This window comes from Danio rerio, chromosome 18 (genome assembly GCF_052040795.2).
Source record: "Danio rerio strain M-AB ecotype USA chromosome 18, GRCz13ab, whole genome shotgun sequence".
NCBI lineage: Eukaryota > Metazoa > Chordata > Actinopteri > Cypriniformes > Danionidae > Danio > Danio rerio.
In genome coordinates, this window is record NC_141038.1 from 22,190,292 (window position 1) to 22,218,173 (window position 27,882).

Below are 27,882 nucleotides of genomic sequence, written 5' to 3' on the forward strand. Positions count from 1 at the left end.
GTTGTTTCGAACCCCATTTGATTATATGAGGAAATTATAGATTTTGTAGTAAATTAGAGATTTAGTACTAATCAGAATTAGAATTTTGTGCATTTTTATTTCAAATTTAACTTGCCATTTTATAACATTTGAGGTAATAATTCATTGTTTTAGTCATCTAGAATAACATCTTAGAATAATGGTCCATTAGTTAACGTATTTACTAACATGGACAAACAATTGGTAATACATTACTGTATTTATTCATCTTTGTTAACGTTAATCTTATTCAAGTTAAATATTGTTAGTTGATGTTAACTCACAGTGCATTAATATTAACAAGCACAACTTTGGATGTTAATAATGCATTAGTTAATGTTGAAATATGATTAATAAATGCTTAAGATTATTCAAACTTAGTTTATGTTAATAAATACATTAACTAATGGACCATTACTCTAAAGCAGGGGTGTCCACACTCGGTCCTGGAGGGCCCTTTTAGAGTTTAGCTCCAACCCTAATCAAACACACCTGAACCAGCTAATCAAGCTCTTACTAGGTATACTAGAAACTTCCAGGCAGGTGTGCTGAAGCAATTTGGACCTAAGATCAGCAGGACACTTGCCCTACAGGTTCAGGACTGACTCAACTCCTGGACGGCTGCAACTCTGCATTGTTTAGCTTCAACTACCGCCAAATCACACTTGCTTAATAGTCTATAGTAGTCTCGAACACCTTGATTATTTGGATCAGCTGTGTTTGATTAGGGTTGGAATTAAGTTTGAGACCTACAGGTGTATGCTCTAAAGCAGTGGTTCTCAAACTGTGTTTTCCTTAGTGGTACACAGAGGGGCTTCCTTAGTGGTACACGGAGGTATTAAATATGTCATTCATTTTTGTGTCGGCTTAGTCCCTTTATTAATCCGGGGTCGCCACAGCGGAATGAACCACCAACTTATCCAGCAAGTTTTTACGCAGAGGATGCCCTTCCAAATGTCATATGTACATTTAAAAATTATTTATATATAAATATAATGACATATAGCCTACATTACAGGTGTTGATAAATAGGCCACTATATGTTAATACTTTACATTTAAGTTTTTTTTGTTATTATTATTTTTTTTACTTTTTAAAAACAGTAACTTTTTGTTTTTAACTTTTAAAAACACATTTTAATTAAATGTTGAGGTTATTTTTATTTAATTATTTTCTTTACAAACAGGCACAGTACTGTATATTGTTAATGTTCAAACCATTTCTAATGTTTAAAGTGGCTGACAATAATATTCTTAATAACAGGAATGAATCTGCCTCATTTTTGAACTGTACAGAGCTGTAGCTGCTTTACTGGGCCTACTACTGTATTTCAGTACTGCTCATTATGGTGGTACTTGGAGAGACAATTTTTTTTTTCTAAAGTGTTACTTAATGAAAAAAAGTTTGAGAATCACTGCTCTAAAGTGTTTCCAATTTTATTACTTAATTTGAAAAAAGAAAACTTTACAAAAGCACTAAAAGAGTATATCAAATGCCATACAATGCAACATTAGCACAATGTGATCACTGCTTTAGTTCTTGACAAAAATTGCTATACTACAGTATAGTATTAAATGGTTTACTGGCATCATAACGGCCTGGTTGATATTTGTCCATATACTGTAGGTTATCATTTAAAAAAAACACTCAAATTTAGCTTGGAGTGGTGTAAGGAACACAGCTTAAGCAAAGAAGTTGTTCAAAAAAAGTTTTTCTTAGAGAGCAAGTTATTCATTTATTTTCTTTTCAGGTTAGTCCATTTATTTATCAGGGATCACCACAGCGGAACAAACCGCCAACTTATCCAGCACATGTTTTGCGCAGCAGATGCCAATTTAGCTGCAACCCCTCACAATGAAACACCTATACACTCTCATTCATACAATACACTACGGACAATTTAGCCTACCAAATTTACCTATAGTGCATTTCTTTGGACTTGTGGGGGAAATTGGAACACCCGAAGGAAACCCATGCCAACATGGGGAGAACATGCAAACTCCACACAGAAGTACCAATTGGTCCAGCCAGAACTCAAACCAGCGGCCTTCTTGGTGTGAGACGACAGTGCTAGCCACAGAGCCACAGTCTTGTCAGCGTCAATACATATTACCCAAGTTCAATTCCGCACTCTAGGTTCTATGTCAACCCTTCCCCTCTCTCTGCACCCAGTGCTTTCCTGTCTGTCCTCCACTTTCCTATCTTAATAAAAGGTAAAAAAAAAAAAACACCAAAAATTATTCCGAAAAAAAAAAAAAGAATCAGTCTTGAGGCCAGTGGAATAAACAAAAGTGCCACCATTTCAATACACAGTAAATAATAGGGTTGGGCGATGTCGACCAATTTGGCATTGCACGATCTCTAATTTGAAACATCGCAATAGACGATGGCATTGTCATCGTAGGTGGCAGTGGTGAATTAATTATTTATAATTAATTAATTCATAATGAGTTAATTATTTGTAGCCTACAGATTCAATTACCTGTCCTGTATTGTCTTTTTTTTACCCATTTCAAAATCATAAATAAACTTAAGTTAAACACAAATTACCACCTGTCAATCACTTTTTTTCTGCAAGACTCTGGCATGATTAGGCAGCGTAATCTGTGTTAGTACAATGGTGAAAGCGAAAGATTGAAGCAGTGTACTGACGCTGTGTCGCATTACCTGATAAATTCAAAAGACCGAAGAGTCATTGATCAGATACAATAATTAAATATCATCTTTACAATCCCGCGGTACATCCTTGATGAACTGTCGGATGTGCACTGCTCTTTGGGGATTTGTTCTCAAAGCACCGGCTGACTGCTTGAGCTCAGACGTGCCTAAAAAACTCTTAATTTTTGGGATTCATATTAGAGCGATTTACCTTTATGCTCACTTAAAAAAAAAGACAAAAAAAAGTTAAGAGCTATGGCCAGTTTTGAAAAAAACAAAAAACTTAAAGTTATAATGTTAAGACTATTCTAAGTAATCTAACTGGCTCCTGTACATCCGCTGATGTCCTCTCATAAAACAGCTGCTGTTTGTAAATCACTCCTTAAACAAAACCTCCATTCACAACAATCAAATCACCATAAAGTGCTACTGTGCCAACGTAAACAGAGACAATAACATTTTTCACCTTGCTTGGGACAATCCATTAGAAAAGAGGAACTGACTTGCTCTCTCTGTGCTCAGTGCTTGCGTCACTGCTGTAAATACACAGCTTTTATCATATACAAGTTTAACTTTGTGTTAAAGATCACACCTTAAGCCAATGGCTATTAATCAGCCTGGGTGGCATTTCCCAGAGAAGGCAAGGGTGGCAAACAGAGCTCCACGGCTGAACAAGGGCACCATCATTCTTCATCTTGACGTTATCTTCTCTCTATCTGCGCATTTCCCCTTCACTGACTGTATTTTTGACAAATGTGCTTGGTCTTAAATGCATTTTCCCAGGCTGTTCTTCTACCAAAACCAAAGGAACAATAAGGAAGCTTACCAAACGAATACAAAACAAGATCTCAATTTCAGTAAACAGGGTTTGTCCTGTGGGTAAGATTCTAATTTTCACATATTTACTGTACATCTGTGAAGTAAGAAGCTTTCTAGTGTAAATGAGACGTCAACTAAGCTGCTGTTTGATATTAAAGCAGCATATGGTTATCATGTGTCCTAACTGGGCGCATCATCAAATAAACTACATTAATAAAAAGCAGAGGGACTTGCAGGAAAGTTGTCTAATATAGTCAGCAAAACAATTCTGTAAGGAAGGACACTAGGCCCAGTGACTCTTGGATGGGATTTCTGTACAATTAAATGAATTGTACTCATATTAAGTCCTTAAATGCAAATGTACATCTAGTTAGGTTTTGCATTTCTTATTTTACTACTTCTAAATGTATTCTAAATGTGAAATGAAGTTTAATAAAGTGGTAATACAGCGGTATGCATTACTTGAAATGAAGATATTTTGTTTTCATTTATTTATATATTTATTTGGATTTTATGACCTCACCAATCATTACTAGACAAAAAGAGCTGAAAACATTCTCCTAAAAATATATTATGGATGTTCTGCAGCAGAAATTATTCATTATTGAAGTCTATTCTCGACAAATAAGTTAATTGACACTTTTAATCCTCACAATTGTGACTTTTTGCTGGCAACTGCAAATTACCACAATTTTTTTCACAGAATTGCAACTTTAGGTCTCAAAATATTACATAACAGAGCTGGGCGATTTGGCATAACATCAAAATCTCAATTTTTTTGAACAATTTAACTCGAATACGATTAATAAAAGATTATTTTATTTATTTTTTCAATTAATTTTTTGCCCTTTTAGTTCACTAACAAGTTTTATATGACGTCTAAAGGCATCTCTGACAAAGCTTCCAATCACTGTCAATGTAGTGCAAATTAAGGCTCAAGAATGGTCAAGTAGGATGAACCCAGAGATCAAATGTGGCTGTAAAGTGGCAGCAGAAGTAGAAATCAGCTACAGCCTTTAACAGAGTGGGGTCACGTGACACGTATATTTCAATTAAAGGTGCAGTAGGTGATCTGCCAAAATGCTATCCGCTTAGCATATTATCTTTGGACGGCGGGGAGGGACTGTGATTTAAAGCCACACCCCCTAAAATCGCGAGCGCGTGCGCACCGCGTCATGACAGCAGACAGACAACCCACTAGTTCAAGTCATTCGCCAGTTAGTTAGTGCCAGCGCCGTGCAGGAATTACATTAATTACTTTGCCACACTTACATGCTATTTCAGAGCGAATATTCAGAGTAGCATGGTAAACAGTATAGGAAGGCTGTCATTGTTCAAAAATGACCCAATGTGAATACAAAAGACACTTCAGCTCAATAAAGCAGGTTTGGCGGAATAGCGCTATTTACTGGTGTTTTGTTGTTAAACTAAATATAAATCTACAGTATAGATGCTGTATAAGGACCTTATGAAAATGAGAATAATCACATCAACCTTTCACTGGGAGATTTCAGTGGCTGAACAACACGTCTGTGCATACAAGTAATTCATAACAACACAATCTAAAATAAGCTTAGCCTGACAAAGTTTTAAAACAACATTACCTGTCTAACAGTGATACTTCAGCCATGGTGTCGTCCTTCCTCCAGCGTGCAAAAGTAACTCCAATATTGATTCAGATTTTTAAAAGTTGCAATTCAGCTTTTGATTTCTCCCGGTCCGTCTCGTGACCGCGTGGCCGCTTTAAGGGCGAATTATACTCGCGCCTGGCTTTACAGTAACCCGAGTTCGGCTGTCCTTCGGCGCCTCCGGCTCCGACTCGGCATCCATTGCTCGCCATCGGCGAGCGGCCCGCAGCTTGCTCACGCGCATGCGTTTGTGATGCAGACTGGCACGCGCTAATGGCAGATCTGCGTGAACAGATGCGCAGAAGTCCGAATCTACATATGCTGACTGACAGTCTGACCTGCTTATCGGAATAATGGGAGATGTAGGTTCGACGCTATTTAATTGGATGAACATTTTTTAGTTTTATGCTTTACCCAGAATATAAAAATACATAGAAACACATTTAGATCATTTACTGTAATCATTACTATTGGACTGTGAAGAGACTTTCAACCAGCATAACAAAAAATGTTTCTGAAGACAATCACTTACTGCACCTTTAATTTTCGATTAAATCGCCCAGCCCTAACAGAACTAAATAAAATAACTTAAAATTTTGAAAAAAAAAAAAAAGTAACTTTCAGATGTTAACATTTCCGCGTGAACAGCAGAATGTGATGGGATGATAGGATGGGATAGAAGGAATGGGATGGAAGGAATGGAAGTATGGGATAGATGGAATGATTAAATGGAATTGAATAGATGGGATGGACAGAATGATGGGGGGAATGATAGAGGGAATGATGAGTGGAATGATGGGAGGAAATTAATGGAATGGATGGATAAAACGGATGGATTGAAAGCGACGGTGTACATCCATTTTTAGATCTCTCCAGAGATGTTCAATAGGATTTAGGTCTGGGCTCTGGTTGAGCCACACAAGAACATTCACCAAGTTGTTATGTAGCCACCCCATTGATATTGTGGCAGTGTGCTTTGGGTCATTGTCCTGCTGAAAGATGAACTGTCGCCCCAGTCTGATGTCAAGGGCACTGTGAAGCAGGTTTTCATTCAGGATGTCTCTGTACATTGCTGCATTCATCTTTCCCTCTATCCTGACTAGTTTTCCAGTATCATCATGATGCTGCCACCACCATGCTTTACTATAGGGATGGTGTTAGGCTGGTGATGAGCAGTGCCTTTTTTTTCTCCAAACGTAGCACCTGGCATTCACTCCAAAGAGTTCAATTTTAGTCTCATCAGACCAGAGAATTTTGTTTCTTATGGTCTGAGAGTCCTTCAGATGCCTTTTGGCAAATTCCAGGTGAGGAGTGGCTTACGTCTGGTCACTCTACCAAACAGGCCTGATTGGTGGATTGCTGCACAGATGGTTGTCCTTCTGTGAGGTTTTTCCTCTCTCCACAGAAGAACGCTGAAGCTCAGACAGAGTGACCATAGGGTTATTGACCACCTCCAAGACGACCACCAACCAACCTCTCTTTATTTTTAATAAATTTGCAACAATTTCAAAAAATCTTTTTTCTCATTGTCATTATGGGGTATTGTGTGTAGAATTTCTGGGAAATAAATTAATTTAATCCATTTTGAAATAAGGCTGTAACATAAAAAACTGGAAAAAGTGAAGCGCTATGAATACTTTTCGAATGCACTGTATGTAATGTGTGATCTTGAGAGCTGTAACTGATAGTTGATGCAGCTGAATGACCCTGTTATTGACTAGCTGGCAATACTTTCTCCACTGAATTTAAATATTATGTGATATGTTTAATAATTGATGTGAGAAATTTTGTGCAAATTAAAACCAAAAACACTGGTATTAAAAAAAAAAGAAAAAAAAAAGAGTGACATATGGAAAGGAAAATAAATATCAACTGCAAACTAGTAACCTCAGCAATTTTCAAATAATGAATCTCAACGAATCAGAAACAGACTTTGTGCCCAAATGATGTCTGGCTTAGACTAAGCATTGCATATTTGCTAGCAAAACAAACTGTAGAGAAATGCGGCTGATGCACACTGGATGTCATACACGGAGCAAAGAGAGAGCAGAGTAAGAGGATGAATGTTTGACAGGCCTGTCACTTGCCCGCGTCTCCCTGTTCTTTGTTTCCCAACTTTAAATATTTTGTCTGGATGGAACACAATCACTTTCTCACCAGTAAAGTGAGCAACATGCTTGTTGACAATCTAGATCATGTGAGCAATTTGGGTGGCAGATGATAAGCAGCTGGGGGCTGCCCTGAAAAATGCCTGAGTCAATACACTATTGAGAACACATCACCTTCCAAACAGAGCTGTTAGGAAGGCTTGTTTAAAACTCTGTCTGGCCAGTGTTAATGTTTTGAAGATGGTGGAAGCATTTTTTCACAGACTCTCAATCAACAGTGCTCGTGACTGACTTGTTGTTAGACCCGATGCATATGGATGAGATGAGGGATCACTGCCCACAGTAAGCTCTTTTTAAAACGAATGACTGAATAAATGGCTTTCAAACTTTTTGACTTAAAAGCCCATCCTACTGAAAACATCTAATCTTACTAGATACAATACAAAACATAAAAATAAAATAGTACATTAGGCTAAACAAGTAGGTTCTTCAAAAAAAAAAAAAAAAGGTTGTTTAGGTGGTGAAATGAAATGAAGAATATATTGAATTTTATTTTGAGGATCCCTTTGAAGTTTGTTGAGGCCCTCTAATGGCCCCAGCCCATTACTAATTTTTTGTACGTATATTTTTTCTTTGGTAAGGTTTAAAATCCTAACACTATATACATGATCGTTCAAACTGGATGGCTAAGAAAAAACTATTTTACATGGAGCAGATCCCTATTTGGAAACTAGCTGAAAGGTTTTTTTTTTATTTGGTTACACTTGGTAGCAGACACGTACACGTACACCTGTCCAACTGCTTGTTAACGAAAATTTTGAATCAGCCAATCACATGGCAGCAACTCCGCAGTTCAAACCGCACATCAGAAAGGGAAAGAAAGGTGATTTAAGGGACTTTGAAAGTGACATGGTTGTTGGTGCCAGAAGGGCTGGTCTGAGTATTTCAGAAACTGCTGATCTACTGGGATTTTCAGGCACAACCATCTCTAGGGTTTAGAGAAAATGGTCCAAAAGAGGGAAAATCCAGTGAGCGGCAATTCTGTGGGTGCAGATGCCTTGTTGATGCCAGAGATCAGAGGAGAATGACCAGATTAGTTCCAGCTACTAGGAAGGCAAAAGTAACTCAAATAACCATTCGCTACAAATGAGGTATGCAGAAGGGCATTTCTGAACACGCAACACATCGAACCTTGAGGCGGATGGGCTACAACAAAAGAAGACCACACTGGGAGCCACTCCTGTCAGCTAAGAACAGCAAACTGAGGTTACAATTGGCACAGGCTCACAAAAGTTGGACAACAAAAGATTGGAAAAAACATTGCAATGGCTAATTCCAGCAGGATAACGTACCATGTCATGAAGCGTGAATCATCTCAGACTGGTTTCTTGAACATGAAAATGAGTTCACTGTACTCAAATGGCCTCCACAGTCACCTGGGGCCTCATGTACGAAGACTTGCGTGGAAATCTTACTAAAATATTGCGTACGCACAAAGCTGTAAATGTGCGTACGCAGAAAAAAATTCAGATGTATGAAACACTGCGTACGCCGAATCCCACGCATATTCTTTTGTACATCCGAATGAACATGAAACTGAGCGCAACATGCACGAGCACAAAACCCCTCCCTGCCTCCTCCCCCTTATGAATATGCTAATGACTATACTTTGGCAAAACCTAACGAAAAAGCAATGGCAAAAGCTAGCAAAAAGAGAAACTTTGAACAGAATGTGAATTGGAGGTGCTGCTTTCGGAGGTAGACCGGAGAAAAGCGGTGTTATTTGCAAGTTTGTTCTCCGGAATTAACAACAAAAGAAAAAAATAGAGTGGGAGAGTTTAGCTGATGCGGTTAACACAGTTGGGTCTGAACATCGCACTTAGGGCATTAAAAAAGAAATAGTGTGATTTATATCTGTAAAATGTTGCTGTACCCTTAACAGTCTCAGTGGCGCAGCTCGTAAGACGCATGTCAACATGTTTTGACACGTTCAAGCATGAACTCGGTTCGAATCCAGCGTCTGATGAACTCTTTCTCCTTTTTTCCCCCGCTACATATCAGATTTTGCCCACTATTTACCACGAGAAAGACAAGTAGGAATCATTAATAAGCTTGTGCATCATGTTTTATTTGCACATTTATTGAATGGAAATGTTTCTGATTCACGCATGCAAATTCATCTTCAGATAGTGTCTTTATAGCAATGTGCGTGCAGTAGATAGCTCCCATTACATGGGGAAAACAGGCGATCGCTGCAAATTGTGCTTTAATGTTTAGCTGGTCAAATGTATGGTATGGAAACCTTATATACCTGCTAGATGAACCCGTCTCATACAGCTGCCATTGCAAGGCTCAGACATTTTGTAGAGAGGAATTTAACACAACTGCCTCTAGGAGTCGCCAATGGAAATAAAACAGACATGCACAAAAAATGTGCGTACGCCAGCCATAAAGCTGGCGTGGAGCTGCACACATTCCCACGTTCAGTTCATTGTTAGTAAATCCAAACGTGAGCGATTCTGAGCGTGAAACCTGGCGTACGCAAAATTTTTGTGCGTACGCAGCGTTGATACATAAGGCCCCTGATCTCAATCCAATGGAGCAGCTTTTGGATGTGGTGGAACCGGAGATTCACATCATAGATGTGCAGCTGACAAAAATGCATCAACTGCGTGATGCTATCATGTCAATATGGACCATCTCTGAGAAATATTTGCAGTACCTAGTTGAATCTATGCCACAAAGTAGGCAGTACTAAAGGCAAAAGTGAGTCCCCGCCAGTACTAGTAAGGTGTACAAAATAAAGTGGCCAGTGAGTGTACTGTATGTTCCATTAATGCCATCAGAAAGTGATAAGTTCCTTTCTGTTTAAGGTCAGTATAATTTTATAAAACATAGACCAGTGATATGATGCTAAATCTACTGCAGGTCATGTGACAAGAACCAATTGTTCAGCTTTACTAAACCACCTCAAAAACTGAGCCAAGATGAAGTAACAGCTGATCGTAGCTGTTCAGGGATAACCAAAGCTAGATTTGGCAAGGACTTATTATACTGGATAAGGAGGCATAAGGGGCCTAATTACTTGGAGTTCATTGAGCACATGATTGTGTATTAGCTAAATGTATTTGGGTACTGTATTTACAGTACTTGGGCAAACAGTACATTTGTGCAACTGACTAATATAACACATTTTTAGATATAATATGCAAACCACCCCATATCAGTCATTGGCTGATATTAATACACTGACTGTACTTTTCCACGTAATAGATTTGCTAAACAGTTATCAAAATAAGTACTGCCCGTGTTCACACAAATCTGTGAAAATTACGCCAGTAGTTGTTGTTGTCACTTTGTACGGAACACTATGTGCATGTACTTCACATATATTTTGTTGTTCAGTTTTGTTTTGGTTGTCAAGTACTCGTGAATTGAACACTCTTCTAATAGAGACACATTTACTCTTGTTACAGAGGATAGCACCATTTAGCACATATTAGTTTGTATGATGTGTGTTATATGATGCTACTGTGCGAATTTAATTGCCCCATGTGGGGGAAATAAAGTTGTTGAAGTTATGCATATATACTGAACCCATCAGTATTAATACACATCAAGCAAAAGAGAAATTAACAAAACTGACAATACTAAGCCAAACAATGTGACCTGAGAAATTGCTGTGGTCAATATGTATGGAGCCAGATCAGTCTCAAAAATAATACATTTACAAAATAAAATTCATACATCCACAGCAAAATCCACAATTAATTTGTAAATTCGACTCATAATTATAACACACAATTTTGTGAATTCACAAGTAAAAATCATAAATTTTTTAATTGGATTTGTGTATTTTTGAATGGTGTTTTGAATTTTCCAATTTGTATTTGTGTATTTATTAACTGTGTTTTGAAATGACTAACTGGATTTGTGAATTTTTGAATCGTGGTTTGAATTTACGATTTGGATTTGTGTATTTATAAAGTGTGTTTTCAACTTACGAATTGGATTTGTGTATTTATGAATTGTGTTTTGAACTTACGAATTGGATTTTGTAAATGTGAATTGTGTTGTGCGTGTATGAATTTTATTTTGCAAATGTATTATTTTTGAGACTGATCTGGCAACATAAATATGAATATTTTCCACAAATTGTAACTATACTAACACAAAATAATCTGAATACCAGCTGCATGAGCAGTCACATCTGCAAAATGACCTTACTTGTTGCAGACATTGGGGTCAGCGTTGCGACTGAGCAGCAGAGCCACACACTTGGAGATCATCTCTTCTGAAGCAGACGCTGCAGTGCAAGCAGCCATCAGAACTGTATAGTGGTCTATGTGAAGAGAAAAGCAGACATGACACTTTATAACGTTCAGTCCATGCCACAGTATAAACATACTAGTACATATAGCACGTAAGTCACATGCAGCCTAAAGTTGTTGACAAAAACATTGCTAGCGTCTGGCTCATATATGGCACCGGGAGCAGCCCCAGTTGATGCAGAGGGGATCACATCCTTGTTAAAAGTTTGTGTGTTGTGATGATAGCTGCGTTTAGACTGCAGGAGCAGGTCTGCTGGAGAGTAGGATGCAGATGCAGTATAGTTGCGTCTGCGGTGGAGCAGGAAAATAAATAAAGTTGCAGTGTTGAGCCAACGCAATGACGCCAGCACCACGCTCTGTATACCGCTATTATCAATCACTTCTGCATTCTTCCCGTTCTGTGTGGAGCACAGACTAGGAAGTGGCAGCTGCATTCACATTTAATTATTTCCTGTCTAAGCCCGCAGCTTCAGTTGCTTGAGACCCCCACCATCTCTGCTCAGTGGACGCATCCACATCATTTAAGCCGATCATTTGCGAACATTTCCCCATGACCAACAAATGAGTTCAATTTTCAAAAAAAAGAAAGAAAGGCAATGTGTAGACGAAAAACACACCAGCAGATTAATTACAAGTTACAATAGTTCGGCATGTGCGTCACAAACATTAAGTAATGGCAGATGAAGGACAGCAAGACGAACTCTAATTAGTTTCCGTCCTCCTTAGCACATGGGTTGAAATCAAAAGAAAGAAACCTGCTTCGATGTCAAGCATATTAATGAAAACCAAACTATTCCCCCCTGAAGGATTAAGTCTAGCCATGCTCTTTTGATTTTATATATCGATAGGTTCTCTCCCTGTGGCTGATGCAAAACCCCATCCTCTCCAATAAAAACCCACACAAGTCACAGGAAGGCCATGTGGTGCAAAGCCAGATTGACAGCACCTGTTTTCACCTTGTCAAACTCAACCTTTGACCTTAATCCATTTGAGGTGAACCATTTTTTTGGTTTGTTTGCACTGCGCAAAGCATAAAAAATAAAAATGCCTTTTTGGAAATGCTTTATTAACAATCAGGTTAATTTTGTGGTAAAAAAAATCCTATATGACTGTATATACAGTTGAAGTCAGAATTATTAGCCCCCCTGAATTATTAACCCCTCTGTTTATTTTTTCCCCAATTTTTTTTTAACAGAAAATATTTTTTTCAGCACATTTTTAAACAAAATAGTTTCAATAACTAATTTCTAATAATTTATTACATCTTTGCCATGATGACAGTAAATAATATTTTATTAGATATTTTTAAAACACGTCTATACAGCTTAAAGTGACATTTAAAGGCTTAACTAGGTTAATTAGGTAACTAGGCAGGATAGAGTAATTAGGGAAGTTATTGTATAACAATGATTTGTTCTGTAGACTATCAAAAAATTTATAGCTTAAAGGGGCTAATAATTTTGACCTTAAAATGTTTTTTTATTTATTATTTTTTTTATTAAAACTGCTTTTATTCCATCCCAAATAAAAGGATTGACTTTCTCCAGAAAAAAATACTGTGACAATTTCCCTGCTCTGTTAAACATAATTTGGGAAATATTTTAAAAAGAAAAAAAATTCTATAGGTGGCTAATAATTCTGACTACAACTTTGTGTGTGTGTGTGTGTGTGTGTGTGTGTATATATATATATATATATATATATATATATATATATATATTCATAACCAGTGTTGGGCATGTGTTACTTTTGACAGTAATGCTTTACTCTTTTAGGTGTATTAACTTCATTACCATTACAATAAGATTTAGCTGCACTCTAGCTGCACTTATGACGCTTAAGTAACTTTAGTTTTGGCTTTTTTTTTCTGAATATATTATTCAGCTGGTTTATCAACTTATGATATTTTCATTTTTGTACTGCTGGTCTGACTTAAATTAGTGTTTACACATTACTTTTTGTTTAAGTATGTCTTGTATTTTAGTTGCGAGAATGCAAACTAATTAAAACTGTGAAGCCAATCAGTGTAATCTCCATGCAGCACTGAAGTGACGATATAGTGAGAGCATTGAAATGTTCCTTGAAAAAGTAACTCAAAAATTACTTTTAACAGTAACTGAGTAACTTTTTAAATGAAGTAACTATTTTTCAGTAACTAGCACAACACTGTATATACCTCTGCTGAAGTTTGCACTTGCTCCATGATCCAGAAGTAGCTCAGCCAGCTCATAGTTGGCCACATGGACAGCACACATGAGAGGTGTCCAGCCAAAGCCAAGTCGGGTCTCCACGTCCAGACCTGAGAAAAAATAATGAGCGGAATACTTTGTAAATTGTGTTACTTGTGTTTCCGAGACATAAACTCAAAATACGAGCACCTACCACCATCCAACAACTCCCGCACCATGTCGACATTTCCTGCGGTTATGGCCCTCTTCAACGTGGACACTTTATCATCTCCATTTACCTGGACTTCACAGAACTGCCAAGAAATTGAAATGCTTGTTTTTAGGTAGTGCAAGTTAGCATATTAACTGGTCGAGAGTTCACTCAAATATTACAAATGGTGGGGTACAAATTAACTTTACCTCAGCGCACGCTTTTCTGCTATTATCAGCGTTTCCAATGTCCCATTCGTCACTACTCCCGTCGCTTTCATCGCCAGCAGGAAAAGCATAGCACATATCATTAATCATAATTATTGTTAAATATCAGGAGGTCCTCTTCATCTGATTTCTGTGCCAACTTTTCATTAACGTCCGGCGTAATGACGTATGGGCGCGCGGCTGCTACGTCAATGTCTGCATTTTAATCAAACGACCAATGGGAACGAGTTTTGAGAATGGATGTTACAATTAATATCCAAAGACATAACAAATTTCACTCCAACATTTGCAGATGACGAGTTTCCCCGCTCGAATAAATAGTTACAATGGACAAGACTGTGAGTATACAGTTTTTTGTTGTTGTGACCCAATTATCTTAAATTGGACCAAACTGCCAGCTGAGTTGGAACTCTGAATAGACTTCATGTGATTGACTTTTTCATTATAGCATTAAATTACATTACAGATATTGGGTTTATCAAAATAACTTGCATAATTTAGGCTACATGACTCCACAAAGCCAGTCCAAGGAAGTAGCTTGTGTTAAAGAAGTCGCTGTGCTGAGATTCATAGCATGAATAGGAATGTTAGGACAATTTATGTGAAAAACTAGAATGAAAAATGTTGTACAATCCTATATGGTTCTGCATGCTCCTTATTTGCTTTAAAACCAGTAACTGCATGGACTCCACAAGTTTGTCTGAAACCTGATTATCATATTAGGCTACCATAATAATTTGAGATTTATCCAAAGAGCATCTTGGAACCAAGAACATCTGACCTTATGCACAATGGAATTGAAATTAGCATTACAGTTCAGCTAATTTAATTAGGGATCTAGAAATATGCAGCCTCTTAAAGGGATATCAACCAAAAAAGAAATGTCTGTCATCAATTAGGCTGCTTCACCCTGCTATGGTTCCAAATGAGTTGCTTTTTTCTCAAAAGAACATATTTGAGGAATGCTGGAAACCAATTACATCCAGAGGACAGCTAATAGTAGGGATGCTCTGATCGATGGGCCGGAGATCGGTATTGGCTATTAATCACATTTAATGACTCAATCAGTACTCACTGATGGCTCATCTCATGAAATGATCACAAATGTTTGTTTATGCGTTTACAAGCCGAGGAAGATGCACATGCTCACATGGGTTAAACAGTACAGCAGCTACTGCATGTATTTAGGCCTTTTTAAATATAAGAACTGAAAGATTAGTGTTATTGACAATATTGTAAGTTCACTAAACATAAATTGATAAATATTTAAATACCATTTTTATTTAATAATGTAACTTTTTTGTAATTTACTTATTGCAGTAAACAGTAGATTACAGAACTGTTTCCTTTTAGTAACTAATGGATTTATAGGTGTGCATTTGAACTTTTTATGCATCAAACATGCACTGTTAACTTTTCTTCATTGAGACATGTTGAATTCTTCTTTTGTCATTTGCAAAGTTTCCAAATTGCATTGTTAGTAAATATTCTTACATTTTTTTTATCTGTGCTATCTATATTGTTCTGAAAAAGCTGCTTCTAACCGGGACATGTTTACAGCTAAAAGGTTAAAAGAGACGTGCTTAAGGGACTATATGCAGCATCCTTTGTGTATTCTCCACTTATAAGTATCATACGTAGAGGGAAATGTGCTTTATGCATTATAAAGCTTGAAGCATTATAATCGGTACTCGAAATCGACTGATCACTATGGTGACAAGGTATCAGTACTCAGTATCGGCTGCAAAAATCTGAATCGGTGCATCCCTACTAAATACTATGGAAGTCAATGGCAGTATCAACATTTTGCAAAATATCTTCTTTTGTGCTCAACAGAAAAATAAAATTTCATAAGGGTTTAAGACCAAGGGTGAGTAAATAATGACATGATTTTCATTTCTACTCTCCCTTTATTTTTTCTAACTTCTTTCTAATTTGAATTAATAACTATTCTTTAATTTTGTTTAATATTGGGATTCAATTAAAAATGTTCAATTTAAAATAACAGTTCCTCATTTTAGTCTTTAGTCCTCTGTGTTATAAGCAGTTATAATGTGATATCAGTCATTCAATAATGGGACTTATTATGAGTGTTTTAAAAGTTTTTTTACATTACGGAAATTTTACATTTGACTTTTTTTCAGAATTTTTGGTTGAGTACACTGTAAAAAAATCTTTGTTGCCTTAAAATTTTTAGCTGAATCAAATTAACCTTATGGGTACATTGAACTGATATTATGTTAAACTGACTTAAAACGGCTTGTGAAACGTATAAAATAAAGTAAGAACATGATATAAGTTACAATGACCTAAAACATATGCTGTCAGGAATAATTGATTGTATAATTTTTTACAGTGTAAAATTAGTCAAAAAGCATAAATAAACAAAATGCACGATGATACATGCCTTTTTGTATGAATGAATATATATTTTTAATTTTTTTGTTTACTTTTGAGTAGTATATCATTGTTTCCACAAAGATGCAACATAACTGTTTTCATCATTGATAATAATCAGAAAAGATTCAGCATATTAGGATAATTTCTGAAAGATGATGCAACACTGATGCTGAAAATCCAACACAAGGATAAATAAACACTTTATGATTTATTTTATTTTTAAATTGAAATATATAAATTTAGTTTATTTTAATTAAATAAATTATTATTATTATTATTATTATTATTATTATTATTATTATTATTATTATTAAACATTTTTGAATTTCCGTATTTTTCACCAAGCATGATGGAATCAGGAAACAATAGCTTCAAATTAAACAATAGCTGCACTTGACGTTCATGTGTCAAAAGCATTGACGTCCTCCCTCAAACACCACGAGAATTCTCTCATGATGACACACCACTTGCTCTTGTAAAGCAACACGTGAGCATCTCTGTAAAAGACTGACAGTTTGAGGATGACATGCCCAGAGGATCTGTGGCGTTTGGGCTTGAGAGAGCGCACTTCTCTCACTAAATCACAGCAGCGCTCCTGTCACTATGGGCTCTTTATAAGCGCCTTACTTCTCATTAGCGATTTGAGACACGAGAATTTTTCCTTTTATTGTCTAAATACTGGCTGCGAATATCGACGTTATCAGCGCTCGGTCGCGCTCGGTAGAGGAAAGCGATCTTCACTCAGCGGAGAGGCGTTGAGCTGATACCCGTAACCCGATGTGAGCGCTTTCACCCCCGGGGTACTTTTTAGGATGCAGAGATCACCTGTGGAGGATGCCAACTGCCTCTCCAGATACTTCTTTTGGTAAGACTCAATTCTTGAGACCTCTTTTGGGACAACATAATTGTTATATGTTCAATCTTCTTAAATTTGTTGGGAGAGCTTATTGTGTGGAATCCTGCATTTTTTTAGTGTAGATGATTTATGTATTGTATACAGCCTAACAAGACTTGAAACAAAATGCTTAATGACAAGGGTGTTTATAGTAGATATTTGATACTTTATTAAATGTGATATCTAGCTACCTAGACTGCTCATGATAAAGGCTACTGTACATATTTTTCTCCAGATTTGCGAAAGAGTTTAATCAAACTGCAGGGCAAAAGTCGGAGTTCTGATATGTTTTGCTGTTCTTTATTGAAGTTTAATCAGAATTATCTGACATTTCAGTTTTTTTCTTATTATTTATTTTTTATTTTTTGATAATTAAATTCTTAGATACAAACTCAAGAGTTCCGACATAAAATGTCAAAACTGCACGATATTGCCTATTGAGAAACTCAGAATTAAAGAAAAAAGTAAGAATTCTGACATTATGTCTCAAAATTCTCTGGTTTTTCTTGCAGTTCTGACATTATAATTCAGAATTTTTGCAATGAAATTCTTACTGTTTTTTAAACTTTATTGTGATATCTACTTATTGCATATGACATTCGTAACTTGTTTCAGAATTGCACAATGTAGCCTAAACTTGAAAGTGCTGGAAAAAGCTCTAATATTATATCTCAGATTTTTAATTAGAAAAGTATAAGTGTATATATGGGCGTCATGGTGGCGGAGTGAGTAGCATGATAGCCTCTCAGCAAGAAGGTCACTGGTTCAAGCCCTGGCTGGGTCAGTTGGCATTTTCGTGTAGAGTTTGCATGTTCTCCCCGTGTTGGCTTGGGTTTCCTTCAGGTGCTCTGGTTTCCCCCACAAGACCAAAGACATGTACTAAATGTGAATTGAATAAGCTAAATTGTTCGTTGTGTATGTGTGTGATTGAGAGTGTATGGGTGTTTCCCAGTTTTTGGTTGCGGCTGGAAAGGCATCCGCTGCGTAAAACATGCTGGTTCAGTTGATGGTTCATTCCGCTGTGGCGATTCCCTAATTAATAAAGGGACTAAGCCAAAAAAAAAAAAATGAATGAATGAATAAGTATTATAATTCTGTTTTTCTTTTTTGTTAACTAAATTGTGAAATATTAATTAAGTTGTGAGAAAAATGTCAGAACTGCAATATACTGCTTAGATTTGGAAATTCAAATAAACAATAAACTCTGAAATAAAGAGAAGAGTTTTAATTTCTGAGATTATACCTCAAAATTCCAAATTGTTCATCTTCCTTGATTGTAATATTTCTTCCTCAAGATTCTGTGTTTACATCTCAAAATTGAGACTTTTTTCTTGCAATTGTGGCTATTTTGATTGTACATGATTACATTCATAAAAAGGTTTCAGAATGGTATGTCTGACAATTTTCAAACATACCTTCTTGATTTTGTTCACCACACTGATCTAAACTCAACTTTAGACTTGGACTTTACTAGAACTATGTGAAGCTGCTTTGACACAATCTATATTGTAAAAGCACTATAAAAATAAACATGAAGTAATTGAATTGAAACATTAGTTATTAACTCAAATATTGCTCATATTCAGAAATGTAGATGTACAATAAAGAAAAAAGTTAGAATTCTGAGATTATATCTGAAAATTCTGACTTTATCTCCCACAATTCTGATAATTTTTCTCAAGATTCAATAAGTCAGAATGGTGTACAGTTTGACCATTTATCATTTTAAATTGCAAGATAAAAATTCATAAATCAGAAAAGTCAGAATTCGAGATATAAGATGTAAACTCACACTTTTTTAGAAGAAGTAGGTAGTGCTGTTCACAGTAAGAAGATCGCTGGTTCGAGCCTCGGCTGGGTCAGTTGACGTTTGTGTGTGGAGTTTGCATGTTCTCCCTGTTTTCGCCTGGGTTTCCTCCGGGTGTTCCGACTTCCCCAACAGTCCAAAGACACGCGGTACGGGTGAATTGGGTAGGCTAAATTGTCCGTAGTGTATGTGTGTGTGAATAAGTGTGCATGTGTTTCCCAGTGATGGGTTGCAGCTGGAAGGCCATCTGCTGCATAAAACATATGCTGGATAAGTAGGCGGTTTATTCTGCTGTGGTGACCCCAGATTAATGAAGGGACTAAGCCGAAAAGAAAATGAATAAATGAAGTCAAAATTGTAAGTAAAATGCCGCAATTAAAAGTTTTACATTTTCATGGTTGAAATAGGTTTTCATAATTTTTATATTAACATATTTCAACAGTTTTTATCAATCTTTTTTCAACCTCAAAAGTTACATTACAGTTATTGCAACAAGAATATCACAGATTGAAAAACAGAAATTGGGTTGCCTCGAGGAGATAATCACGGCAACAATACACTGCCACTTCTCTTTGAGATCAGTATTCAATTATGTTTAAAGGCATCGTTACTTAGATTTGCATAACACAAAGACCACAAAAATCACTAAAAGTTGCATAACACAATAACCACAATAATAAAAGAAAGCTGCATAACACCATGACCACAAAAATCACAAAAAGTTGTTTGAGTTGCATTAAAGTACAATGTTTGTGTGAGAACAACAAGGTTATTTGAATTGTCTAAGGACCAGTCGTGACTCTAGAATGTTTCTGTGCTGAAACCAACAATAATCATGAAAATAACTACACTTAACTGTCCTCATAGTAAATAAATATTGTACATCTGCTCTGAATATTTACAGGTGGACAAACCCTATTATGAGAAAGGGTTTTAAGGAGAAACTGAGGCCATCCGATGTTTATCAAGCACCCAGTCAAGATGCAGCAGACATCCTCGCAGAGCGCTTGGAAAAGTTAGTATTGTTGTTTTAATCAATCATATCACTGTTATTAGAAACTGCTTAGTATAAACCTTACCATCCAAGTAAATGTATTGTAATGTAAATGTTTTTTGGTCATGTGTGATTTCTAATTGCACAATTTTTGATTAGCATGAGCTTTTAATTAAGAATTATTTTTAATCATGTTTTTTTTTTTTAGATTAACGGCAGCTTCTTTTTTAGAAAATAAGTCAAATAAGTCCTTATCATCACCTCCATTCAGTAACCGAAACTGCAATGAAAGAACACAGACTGACGCTTTTGTCAAGTGAGCAAATTTACATCTTGAACAGACCCAAACAGATTACACAATCTTAGTTTCTCCTGCAACTTTCAGTGTCCTCAGATGTCTGTTACTCACTGGAGCCAAATGTCACACCTTTAGACGTTTCCGTGATGCCTTATTTTGACAAAAGAAGTGAGGAAAGACAAATAAAATGTAGGCAACCCCCTAAATGTCAGCTTGCCTGTTCCAGTAAAGTTCCTCCCATGTATTTGTCTCACACAAACTGCAGTACATTCATGCCAGTGCCCTGCCAATGGGCATCAAACACGACCTTTTTAAAGTGCCAGGCCCCTGTTGAGTGATAGATGATCATTTTTTGTTATCCCTCTAACTCGCGGCGCTGCTGGGAATCTGAACTTTTTATTCAGTCAACAGTTCAGTTTCCTCCAGCTTGGATTTCTCTGTTTAATAAGTTCCCTAAATCACCTTGGTTATACAGGAGTGCAGCAAACAATGTGGAGTGTACAGGTTTTATTGTGGGTGGGTTGGATGCTGTTTAACTGTCCATTCATTTTCTCTCTCTCTCTGGCTAAACAGGGAATGGGACAGAGAAGTTGCATCTGGAAAGAAAAAACCCAGTCTCCTGAGAGCGATGGCACGATGCTACATAAAACCTTTTCTGTTGTTTGGCTTCCTGCTGTATATTGGTGTGAGTGTCCAAAATGTGTCCTTTTTTTGTTCTGGGTTTTGGTCTTCTCTAAAAACTAGCTTCATGATTTGAGGTAAAAAATCTACAATAGTCCAAATGCATGTGTGTATTTGCTAATTGTTTGTGCATGGGTGGGTACTACTGGGTAAACAATAGAGGTGAAGTATAGCTTTAATTCTTTTTTTTTTTTGTATATATGAAATATATAAATTTTGGCCTATAAAATATTTTTCTGAAGTTAAAATAATGACAGTGACATTTTTTTAAACAATGGTTTATAGAAGACACAATAAAATGTGATTATTCATTCATTTTTCTTCAGCTTAGTTACTTTATTCATCAGGGGTTGCCACAGTGGAATAAACCAAAATGTGATTATAGTTTATATAAAATATATTTGTCAATATTTTTTAGTACAAGAAACATTTGAAGGCATATTAAAGTACTTTTAAAGCATCACAGCGCAGCACCAAAATATTTATTTATATAAAATTCATTGATAGAATATATTAACATGATCTTTCAAACCACTAATTTGTGTGCACTTTTCAGCAAGTAGTTTTTAATCATTTTAAATATTATGAAAATTAATGAGTAAATTGTTTCAATCATTTTGGAATAATGTTTTGAATAAGTTAGAGGTTACGTTTGAACAAAAGTTTTATTTTGGGCGTAGATTTGCTCTTGACATTGGTGGAAGAGCGCATGCATTGCGCAAAAATGCATGTTCGCACTTTAAAAAAACATGAATAAAGTATTTAATAATATAAAATAAACACTTAAAAATACAAGTAACAATTATTGAGTCACGTGCCATGCTGCAAAAGTCAATTTACATGATTTTACTGCAAACTGGCTTTGAGGAGGTATGAATGTAGAGAAATTTAGAGAGGCGTGTGACGCAATTTAACTGTTTTATTCTGATTATTGTTTTTCGTAATCATGGAGGCCAAAATTCAAACTTAATTTTGATTAATTGCACACCTTTGGTTCATAGTATTGTAGTAAACTCGTAGCAAACTTGACTTTAACCCTTTGTGCACAAGTAGGTTACTAAGGGTTGACGGAGCAATATTTTATTTTGAAGTCGATTCAATTATTGGTAGGGACATTTCGTTAATTGGTGGATATTAGTGGGCACATGTCCCCTCTGTCCATGCCAATTCCACACCCTTGGTTTTATTTGAACAAAAGTTATCTGAAACATTGGATAAGTTACTGGTATTTAATATGTTTTCTATGTGTTTAAAATAAAATTTGTGAACTTAATTTTATGCTGACACCAGAATAGAACATTTCATCTTTGATTCATGTACATTTTTACATTTCCTGTAAATGAAGTTTGTTTTTGTCTGCTTTTTGTGATTGCCGTTTTTCAGGAAGCTACAAAAACAGTGCAACCGCAGCTTTTAGGACGGATCATTGCATCATTTGACCCGGCCCATGAGCCGGAGCGAGCCAATGGATACTTTCTTGCCTTTGGTCTTGGTTTGTTGTTTACTGCCCGCTTCCTCCTGCTCCAGCCTGCCATGTTTGGGCTGCACCACCTGGGCATGCAAATCAGGATTGCACTCTTTAGCATAATATATAAAAAGGTTTGCATTTGTCTACTATAATGTGCCAACACTGTATGCTGGGTTTCACATATTTCCTTCATGTTGTCCTGACACAAATCAATTTTGTTAACTAAATTGTTTTTACAAATTTAAGTGAATTGAACATGAAACAATTAAGCTATCCCAAAAAACCCTCAACAATTGTGTTGATTCAGCTCATTTTAGCTAAGTAGTTTGAACAAGCAGCAGAAATGTTTATTTAATTAAATGTACTTGTATAACCTTCAAAAGTTCATGAATTTCATCTAATTCTTTTCATTAGACCTTGAAACTTTCCAGCCGTGTCTTGGACAAGATCAGCACAGGTCAGCTGGTCAGTCTGATGTCGGCCAACCTGGGCAAGTTTGATCAGGCAAGTATGAGAAGAGTGAATCCCTATGATGGTTGAATTATCTTTGAAGAGGGTTTACTAATAAGTGATATACAAGCCGCTACTGGAGAAGGTCAAAGGTTTATATTTACAACATGCTTTTGCAGAGCCAAGCTGTGTAGCTAATCACAGATATAACTGAGCAAAATGGGCAAAGAAATTCTCTTGATGTGCTTGGTATTGGCTCCTCATGTATAGAAATTATACAACTGTCATATTATATATAACAATTGTCCTGCTTAAGATTTTTGCAGAAATCATGCTACATTTTCTGTTCTGTGATGAATAAAAAGTTCAAAGGAACAGAAATAATAACAACATTATAAACGTCTTTACCAACACTTTTGATCAACTTAAAGCATCACTGCTGAGTAGATTCATTTATTTCTTTCAAAATTCTGACTCCAAATGGTATACACACACACACACACACACACACACACACACACACACACACACACACACACACACACACAGGAGGACCGGAGGACAAGATTTCAAATAAAATTATTTTGTGCTAATATATTGACTGAGCCTTAAATTTGGCATAAAGCTTCAAAAGGATCATAACTGAACTCTGGAACGTCCCAGGAAGGTAGAGCCAATGTGCTGAATGTTGATACACTCTGTAAGTGGTCAGAAGCAATTAGCACATGTGTTTAATGTGGCTTCTTCACATGTCCCTTCCTAGGAATGTGTGAGATAGTTTGTAATGTTTTGTAACCACAGCTTTTGTGGTTTTACCATAGTTTAAAAGCATCTTTATATAGAAAATGGGGCTTAGATGGCACAACTTGACATCTATATGTCAAGTAAATACTGTACATAAATAACAGAACAATGACCACGAAAGGTCAAGAGCTAGATTTGCCTACAGCTTGCACCCATGCAAACCCTCTTTACTACTGTCAGGATTTTCTAAATAGACATTATTGCAAAAAAAAAAAAAAAAGCTTTGAAACAGTGATTTTTGTGGCTGGCCTTATTGTATGCATGCACTTCTTCTTAAATTTCTCAACAATTTATGGATGAGCTTAAGGAAAAAAAGATGTACGATTTATGGATGGAGTGTATTTCTGTTTGAATTTTTTATTATTAATTTTCAAATATATCCATTCACAAACCCTGTAACCCCTACAGAGAATAGAACAAAACATGTCTGTCCATCACTTCAGTCTAAAATATCAAGTATACTTGGAGAAGCATAGCAATGTTAATAATGATAAATAAATAAATAAATAAATAAAATAAAATAAAACCAAAACCAAAATAAAAATGCATTAAAAATAAATAAATACATTTAAAAACAAATTATATATATATATATATATATATATATATATATATATATATATATATATATATATATATATATATATATATATATATTTTTTTTTTTTTTTTTTTTTTTTGTAGGGTATTACTTAATATGGTCAACATAATCAATAAAGGTAGCCTTATAAATTTGTTTACTTGATCCCCTTAAAGAGTATAAAATTTTTTCAAGGTAAAGATAAGACTCTCTGGTCCATTGATTAAAGGTGGGTGGAAGGGGATATTTCCATTTAAGCTAAATTTCTCTTTACAATAATAAAAAACAGAAAGCAAAAATCTTACACTTTGACGCAGAGAGACGTGGGTCTTCTGGTGCGATTCCAAATTATGCCACAAGTGGTTCCGGCTCTAATAATATTGAAGCGCAACAGAAAGGGTATTGAATCTTGATCTCCAAAAGTTTTCTAATTTAGGGCAAATCCAGAATGTGTGCATTAAAGTACCCCCAGCTGCCTGGCATCTATTACACAAAGAGCTAACACCAGGTTTATGGATGGAGTGTATTTAAATGAATCATGCAATGTGATTTATTTGCAATAGGCTTGTGTTAGCCAGCAGGCTGTCTGTGCAGATAATAAAATACACTAACCTTATTATAATCAGATTTGCTTGTTTCTGACTTGATTTGACATTATAAAAATAAGCTTCTGCATCTGTATTCTTAAATTTGTTCATTCATAGTAGATCACTTGCAGAACTTTCTGCTCCTTTTGGAGCTTTTATGCCCTATTAGTAAATTTGGGCCTAAATTTCAAATGATTTGCTTTTTAAAAGTGCTTAATGTCTCATACGTTTCTTTTGTTTTTTTCCTACAGAGCCTGGGTATGGCCCATTTTATATGGATATCACCACTGCAATGCATCCTGTGTACAGGGCTTATCTGGGAACTCATTGATGTCAATAGCTTCTGTGCACTTGCCGCCATCTCTTTACTGGGTGTTTTGCAGGCCTTCCTTTCACATAAAATGGGTCCTTACAAGTAAGTCTCATATTAGCCTACTGTGCATCCAAATACCAAAAAGTTAATCTTGTCTTACTCTAATAAACTTTGGCAGAGATTTTGCAGAAGTATTTTTATGCTCCCACAGAAACACGCGCATTCCAATTGTGATTCATCCCAAAAGCTTTGAAGAGTTTGGACAGGTAGTTCAGTGCTGCTCCTGTAATCAGGAGGCTGGATAGCCTTGTGCCTTTGAGAAATGTAAACAATGTTGGTCAGAACCGCCACCGAGACAGATTATCACAAGTGTAATTCCGAGTGTGCATTTAGTGTCTGTATTCAGTGTCAGTATAGGCATCATGCTTAGTCAGATGTATTAAACACCCACGTTGGAGTGTTTATGTCATACAGGACGTGAAGTTCTGTAAGCACAGACACATCATTACACTTTGCTGCCTTCTCTGTTTTCCATCAGAGCACAGAAGGTGCTGTTGACCAACAAACGGCTGGCTCTGACCTCAGAGATCATGGAGAACCTGCATTCGGTAAAGGCGTATGGCTGGGAGGAGATAATGGAGACACTCATCAAGAACATCAGACAGTAAGGGCCAAACTGTTCAGTTTATGTTCTAAGGCAAACTCAGTATCCCATAAGTACAATCTGTGAAAAAACAGATCATCTAACAAAAACAGATCATCTAAATCAGGGTTTCTCAACCACATTCCTGGAGGACCACCAGCTCTGCACATTTTCCATGTCTCCTTAACCAAACACACCTAACTAAAATCATCAGCTCGTTAGCAGAGACTGAAAAACCTGTAATAACTGTGACAGACAAAGGAAACATCCAAAACATGCAGTGTTGGTGGTCCTCCAGGAACGTGGTTGAGAAACATTGATCAAAATGACAGGATTGTTTTAATGTGCCATTTATTAACTTTTTTAAACATCTGAATAAATAAGAATATACAAAATTAAATGTGATTGAAATTAAATATCACTTCAGCGCTGCCGCCTCACAGCAAGAAAGTCACTGGTTCGAGTCTCGGCTGGGCCAGTTGACATTTCTGTGTGGAATTTGCATGTTGTTCCCGCGTTCCCATGGGTTTCCTCCAGGTGCTCTGGTTTCCCTCACAGTCCAAATCATGCAGTACAAGTGAATTGAACTAAACTAAATTGGCTGTAGTGTATGTTTGTGAATGAGTGTGTATAGGTGTTTTCCAGTACAGGGGTGCAGCTGGAAGGGCATCAGCATAAAAGATATGCTGGATAAGTTGGCGGTTCATTCCGCTGTGGCAACCCCTGATTAAAGGGACTAAGCCAAAAAGAAAATGAATGAATGAATGTGAAACCATTTCAAAGATTTTACCTGAAGTTTCTTGAAGTCTCTGACCTAAAAAAAAATTCATAATAATATTAAATCATTATTTCTTGTTCAAAGGCAATTGTAGTATCAACTCGGTACATTTCTGAAAGCAAATTTGCTTGACAGATTGAGAACATGTGGAACTTTATGTGACTCTTTACATCAATAACTGTTCACTAAAAAGTTCTTTGGGCACCCAGATTTATTCCACTACTGTATGACACCTTAGTTTATTACATTTCTCACCTTAACACACTTTCATTCTAAATCCTTTAATATTAAGTGAGGTTCTTTCATAGGAGATTATAGATCAGAAGAGTGGGCCTGAATCAGAGAAACTTGAAGCCACAGTCTCCCACTGTTTCTCTGTAGTATTACATTCACGGCAGCACACGGTGTGCCTTTGTGTTTTTGTTATCAGCTCAGTCTCAGAGAATCAATGTGCTGTTGTTTTTAGCTATTTGATATCTCATGACACAGTCTCCAAATATCCTTCCCATCTGGCAATCCCCTTCAGCTTGTCATTCTTTTTTCCCGTAAACTGTTTGTAGGGATGAGGTGAAGCTGACCAGGAAGATCGGCTCGCTGCGCTACTTTTACAGCTCGGCGTACTTTTTCTCGGCCATCTTTGTGATTGTGGCTGCAGTGGTGCCTCATGCTCTGAGTCGGGGAATCAACCTGCGCCGCATTTTCACCACTCTCTCCTACTGTATGGTGCTGCGGATGACAGTCACCCGACAGCTGCCCGGCTCCATCCAGATGTGGTACGACACCATGCGGCTCATCTGGAAGATTGAAGTGAGTCTAAACGCTCTTTTGCTTTGAGAGCTTTTAAAGTCCCTGTGAAAAAAAAATAATGAGTTTTAATGTTAGTAACAGCATGTTAGTCTTAAGGATGTCTATAAGCTAGTGTGTTACAAAACAGCAACACAATTCAGATTTAGAAGATGTAACAATTCAAAGTTTGCAGTTTGTCACTTCTGCTTAAATGGATCAGCAATTTTTTG

At 36.4% G+C, this 27,882-nt stretch overlaps 2 protein-coding genes across 4 annotated transcripts in view; one reads left to right on the forward strand and one right to left on the reverse strand.

The window, feature by feature from the left end:
• The window catches only part of asz1 (ankyrin repeat, SAM and basic leucine zipper domain containing 1), a 31,806-nt gene extending 17,462 nt beyond the window's left edge, over nt 1-14,344 (reverse strand). Inside the window, exons 1-4 of one of the 2 annotated variants that reach the window (XR_015514439.1) lie at nt 14,151-14,344; nt 13,945-14,044; nt 13,739-13,861; nt 11,459-11,573 (exon numbers count right to left, since the gene is read on the reverse strand). Coding sequence is in view for 1 of the 2 variants with exons in the window: in NM_200230.1 (NP_956524.1) it covers nt 11,459-11,573; nt 13,739-13,861; nt 13,945-14,044; nt 14,151-14,258 (446 nt within the window). In the remaining variant the exon portion in view is untranslated. 2 annotated transcript variants of the gene reach the window in all.
• Nucleotides 14,345-17,096: 2,752 nt separating this feature from the next.
• The window catches only part of cftr (CF transmembrane conductance regulator), a 47,003-nt gene continuing 36,217 nt past the window's right edge, over nt 17,097-27,882 (forward strand). Inside the window, exons 1-8 of one of the 2 annotated variants that reach the window (XR_015514346.1) lie at nt 17,097-17,433; nt 20,175-20,285; nt 21,136-21,247; nt 22,627-22,842; nt 23,126-23,215; nt 25,384-25,547; nt 25,984-26,109; nt 27,427-27,673. Coding sequence is in view for 1 of the 2 variants with exons in the window: in NM_001044883.1 (NP_001038348.1) it covers nt 17,381-17,433; nt 20,175-20,285; nt 21,136-21,247; nt 22,627-22,842; nt 23,126-23,215; nt 25,384-25,547; nt 25,984-26,109; nt 27,427-27,673 (1,119 nt within the window). In the remaining variant the exon portion in view is untranslated. 2 annotated transcript variants of the gene reach the window in all.